This window comes from Canis lupus, chromosome 32, assembly GCF_011100685.1.
Source record: "Canis lupus familiaris isolate Mischka breed German Shepherd chromosome 32, alternate assembly UU_Cfam_GSD_1.0, whole genome shotgun sequence".
NCBI classification, from domain to species: Eukaryota; Metazoa; Chordata; class Mammalia; order Carnivora; family Canidae; genus Canis; species Canis lupus.
Window position 1 is genome coordinate 34731454 of NC_049253.1, and position 6000 is coordinate 34737453.

General features: G+C 35.1%; 1 protein-coding gene across 1 annotated transcript in view; it reads left to right on the top strand.

Moving 5' to 3' along the window:
• Nucleotides 1–4240, top strand: part of PRKG2 (protein kinase cGMP-dependent 2) — a 100581-nt gene extending 96341 nt beyond the window's left edge. Inside the window, exons 19-20 of the mRNA XM_038582312.1 lie at nucleotides 153–219; nucleotides 2262–4240. Of these exons, the coding sequence (XP_038438240.1) occupies nucleotides 153–219; nucleotides 2262–2357 (163 nt within the window). The 3' untranslated portion in view covers nucleotides 2358–4240. The remainder of the gene's footprint in view (nucleotides 1–152; nucleotides 220–2261) is intronic.
• Nucleotides 4241–6000: the final 1760 nt, after the last annotated feature.

Here is a 6000-nt window from a genome sequence, read left to right on the forward strand (position 1 = left end):
CAACCAACATGGTCATACACTTTCCCCCCTGACCACTTGCCACTGCACTGTTGTGGGCAGGGGGGAGGCAACAAAATGGACCGATGGATAACTTAATATGCTAATAGTGTATCAGGCAAGTAATATTCTTCTGTACTCTTTTTACTTCTCAGGTGGTTAAACGGTTTCAATTGGGAGGGCCTGAAAGCGCGGAACCTTCCATCACCTTTACAGAGAGAGGTATGGTCTCCACTATATTGTTTTATTGATTTTGTTCTAGTTTTTATTTTTGTAAACAGAGTAGAGGTATGTTCTGATGTACCACATCTAAGATGGTTTAAATACTTTTTATAAATTAAGTGAAAATGTCCTAGCAATTTTACAGGGACTAAATAGTAGTTCATCTTTCATGGAGATCAGCTCAGCTCTCAGGAACCAATTACATATAAATCTAAGTCCACAGGTACTCAGCATTGGTCAGGCTAACAGAGATCTCTGGAAGTATAATATGAATCCTAGCGTGATTTAAAATTTTCTGTTTAGCCACAGGTAAAATGAAATAGGTGAAATTAAGTTAAATTAGTTCAGTATATCAGAAAATGACCATTTTGATATGGAATCAGCATAAAATATTGAGACATCACATTTATTTTTCTATATTGTTTTTGAAATCCCAAATGGATTTTATAGCAGTCTCAATTAGACTAGCCACCTTTCAGGTGCTTGATCACCACCTTTTGCTGGTTGGACATCACAGCTCTAGAGAAAACAGAACATCTGCTAACTTAGGGCTGGGAGGGCACAGAGAATGACTCAGAAATGATTCTGGTCAACACCCTATAGACTCTATGCTGTGTTAAAGGAATTTCAAAGATCTATGTCTCTCCTTGTACATTTTTAGATTGACCTCTCAATTCTCTTACCATATGTTTAAATTGTTGTGGAGGATGTGATTTCTAGTTTGTTGTAAATATTGACATATTAAAGTAAAACATTACTCCTTTAGATATATATAATGTAATCTTAATACCAGTGAGATTTGATGCTCACTAGCCATTCAAAATAGTCATTTAAAATACACAGACGGCAATATTACATAATTCCTTTTCCTCTCTGAATTTATATTCTTATATTTCTATCCATTTTCCCTAAAAAGTTTCCTCTTATGTAAAAATCTTTTTATGCCTGCCAATATTTGATTATTCTTTAAATGGCTTTCAACTGCAATTTTCTAAATTTTAAAATTCCTGTGACAATAAGAATTTCTGTGACAACAGAAATATTTCTTCTGGATTCAGTTGTAATTACATTTTTATAGCACCGAGTATCAAACAACAGATATATGTTGCAAAATTTAAATAAGTATTTAAAAAATATTTCTTAAAAAGAAATTATTTATGTCCTGTGGGAGAAATGTTACTTATTTAAAAAATGGGGATCAGGCTCCACATCAATTCTATTCCTTTTTAAAATGCTATGGGTGTAAGTGCTGAGAGCTGTGTTCACATAAATTAGTAACTGGGAGTGGAGAATTTTATAATAGCAATGTCACTTTGAATGCCTTCTGAGTGATCTCCCCACTCTCCCAAAAAAACACATTATGATTCATTGTAAGTAGTATCTGATATAGATGTATCTGCTGAGAATTCAGTCGGGTACTTTAAAAAATTTGTTTGAATGTAAAGAATCAAAAATCACCTGATTTGCAAAAGAGTTTAATTCCAGAATCATTTCACTCTTTCAACAGGGTCAATAATATTTTGAATTGACCCTTCGTTTGGGATTCTGGAAACTTTATATGGGTCAACTAACCATATAAAAATTCAAGGTTGGTAAAAAAAAAAAAAAAAATCAAGGTTGGTGAGAAACTTTTACAAAGTAGATAAAGGATTTAAAAGTTACAAATTTTGATTTTTAAAAAAAAACTTTTTTAAACATTTTAAACATTTAAAAAAACATTTAAAAGCAAAAAAACATTTGCTTTTAAAATGTTTTTCAGTCTGAAAAAAAAATTTCTATCACCTTTTCTTTTAGACATACCTCCTCAGGCCAGAGTGGCTTCTATTGAATGTAATGCAGTGACCGGATTTGGTCTAAAGGGGAGATCTCAGAGGCTGAGATTGTGACTCAAGAATGACAATTGGTCCTCTTTCTCTTACATATAACTTACCAGTGATTGCAGTATAAAAGCAGTGTTCAGATACCAAAAAAGCATTACCCATATCTAATAGCATGCTTAGTCAACGTTATCCTCACTTTTGGTTTAATTCTTCCTCTCTTAGCTCAGTGGACCCACAGACCACAGCTACTTCGACAAGTATCCCCCTGAAAAAGGAGTGCCTCCAGATGAGCTGTCAGGCTGGGATAAAGACTTCTGATAGAAGAAAAGATGATTATTGCCTATACATCCAGAAGAGGACTATAAGGACCAATAATCCAATAGTGATGATTTCTCTCTTTGGAGTATTATAATGTCTTTTGGAAGACCATTAGGGAAGAGAAATCCCTGCCCAAGAGCTGGGTGGACAATGTGGATATGAAGGTGGTTCTGAATTATAATGTCTCATTTATATGCTCTGAATTATTCATGTATTCTATTCTTTGCTTTTCTCAAATGTTGGAGGCTATTCTATTCCCCTCTCCACAATCAGAACCATTTTTCTTGATGGGGCATCATTTTCTCTGCAATCTGTTGCTCCATCTCAATCATATTTGTCTCCTTTGAGTCCTAATAAAGTTTAAGAAGTGTCTTGTCTTTGAGCAACTAAGTCATGCAAATGGAAGGAAGAACAGGGTGAACTTCGGAAAACTTCCCTGCTCCCAACAATTCCATGTGAGCATTATGGCATCTCCGAGCCATGGTTTGCAGAAATCTTTGTAGTCGATAGAAACTCTTGATTTTCACCTGCATTCAACCTAGAAACATATTAATGTGCTCCTGTTACTAGTCTGGGGAAAGGCAAGTTTAAGTATTAGTCAGTGGTACCACTTCCTAACGTAAATGAGTTAATTCACCCAGCCAGTAATTATATTCCATTGAGGAACTTTGAAAAAATAAAGCAAAAAATATTTTTTGTTTTGTGACCAGCTGCGGTACCTCAGAGACTTTTCAAAAGCCTGGTTAAAGGTAGTTATAATGTGTGGTCAAGTGATGGGCCTTGGAAAGGTTTTATCTTATATACTAAATATTTTTACAAAGTAGAAAACATGTAGGCCCAAGTTTGTGAAGGCCTTTCCTTCCCATTAAATATGGAGGAGAATAATTTCTAATAGGTAAGGTTACTGACTCTTTAAAACTGAGATATTTTGGCCAGTTCTGTGTTTGTTGCCATTAAGAAATCAAGAGCATAGAATAACCACAGTTAATTTTTAATGAAAATCTCATTGGCTCACGTTGATGCCCTATAATCACTATTGCATCAATAACTCTTTTTAAAGAGATGTGAGTCATGGATGTGTTTATAATTTTAGATTTTTAAGGTAGATAAACCGCTGGGGAGGTGACAGGACTTCAGTATAAGGAGCATCCAGCATGTGCCCTTCTGTCTCCTCTCTGCAATCTTCCAGACAATGAATAGACTAGTTTCAATGGCTCTGGATGCCAGTGCCTAAGAACTTTACTAGAGAATGTTATTATGCATTGACCACAATCCCACCAAATGGATGGGAAGCAGATTTTCTCTGTGTCTTTTTGATCTGGCAGGGTAAAAATAACATCTAAGTTCCTGCATTATTCAAGCTTCTGGTTATATTTTCACATGCTAATGTTCTATGGGAAAAGCAACCTCTACCCACTCTCCACCCATATTTCAGCATTCAGAAAGATTTAGCTAGATGCTTCCTAAAGAGCCAAACCAGTTAAGTGAGGCCCAACCCAAGAAGGCGCATCCTTAACAAATTGAATTTCCACATTTAGAGAATCCTTTTGCTGAACCAAAGAATTTTTGTTTCCTGGAGTAGTATTTTTAAAGATTATGTATTGTACATAGACTAACCATTTTTAATAGGATCAACATAACCTGCTTAATGAATTTCTAAGATTTTTAAAGATTTTTATTTGCATTTGTTTGTAAGCATTGTATGTTTTTCCATGTATATATTTTTAAATTACCCACCTATAAATGTAGAAAATTTATGCATTGGATGGATATTAGAACTATACAGTTATAATAGCAATGATATTCTCAAAGGAGGTCAATGTTGTAATTCAAAAAAGACTTACATATATACAAATAAAAGCAACTTAGAGGCTACAGTTTTATTTTGCCTGTGATTGACCATTTCACTATGTAATCTCCACATGCGGTTTTATTTTGTTTCCTTTAGATTATTTTATAAAGATGAAGAAATGAGAGATTGAACCATCATATAATCCCAATTCCATTGTTTCCTAGCTGGGTGACCTTGGGAAACTGCATTCACTTCTTTGAGTAGAGTACTAGTTTTCTTACCTGTAGAAGAAGACATAGTAAAGTAATACCTACTTTAGCCGCCTGTTTCAGGGATTAAGAAAGATACCTAAAGAGTCCATTGCTGACATCTGTGAAATAATCAATGCTGCATAGGTGGAAGCTACTGGTACTGTCTCTACTAGAATTAAAAGAGACTCAATGACCATTTAGCCTTGAACCCATGTATTATTTGGTATCTGCACATACAGTTGTTCCAATTAAATCCAGTATTTATCTTTTTCTTTTAAATCATGAAGTGAAGATGGTTGATCAAACTTCAGTACCTAAAATGAAGAGTTAATAATCCTCACCAAAATGAAGTGCTTTATTAAGAGTTCACCTACATTTCTGAATTCTAATTTTTTATGAACTAAGGATATATATATGTAAGCATATTCTTCAAAAATACAGAACCCATCATATTCCTAATCCCCCAATAAACAACCTCATCATATTCCTAATCATTAAATCATTTCTGTTCTCTTTTTTCCAAGTGCAAAGTTAAATTTTCATTGTTTAGCCTCTTCTCTGTGGGGCCAACTTTTCATAATTGTAGTTTTTTTCATCTTTTATCTAAATATGAAAATGTCTGGAAGGAGAAAAATGTAGTGGTGGAAAGTAAGAGATTTGTAGTTTAAAAGATCTGGGTTTGAATTCTAGCTCTGCCTAGATTTGTGTGAATGACAAACCACACCTTATTCATCTGTAACTTGGAGATGGATATGTAGAGCTTTTGAACTTTGGGCCAGCATATTATTACTTGTAGATCACTGATGAATAACCATCTGGAAATAAACACATGCATATATTTTTTTTAATTTTTATTTATTTATGATAGTCACAGAGAGAGAGAGAGAGGCAGAGACATAGGCAGAGGGAGAAGCAGACTCCATGCACTGGGAGACCGATGTGGGATTCGATCCCGGGTCTCCAGGATCGCGCCCTGGGCCAAAGGCAGGCGCCAAACCGCTGAGCCACCCAGGGATCCCCATATATTTCTTTTGGCATGATAGTAAACCCTTGTTCTTTATTGCTAGGCATTGTGATAGGAGTATTTACATTCATTATTTCATTCACACAAGATCCGAAAATAATTATAAACAGACTCACTGCTGATTGTCCTCACAGCTAAACAATTGGCTTCAAATATGCATTTCATTCACTGTTACGGTTTTTCATGGCTTAGTTCCAGTTATTAGGACCATATAACAAATCACTATTGGTGGAAACACGTAAAGCCCACCCACATTTGAGGAAAGGGAACATAGACTTAATGAAGAGAGTTTCAAAGAATTTACAAGCAATTTTAAAACCTGCCACTTCTGTCACAGATGAATCATATTACTGCATATGCAAAATAAACACATTCCCTCCCAAGAGCCTCCCTAAGAACATAATTTCATTACAGCATCAGGCTTAAAGATCTAAGATCTAGTCCAACTAAATCCATCCCAGCGTAGGTAAGTGTCCTTAGGTGTGATTCCTTGGGTATGTTCTTTCAGTTCTGGAGGCCTGTGAACTAAGTAAATAAGTCATCTGTCAGCACACTTTCAACATTGAATGGTGAGAC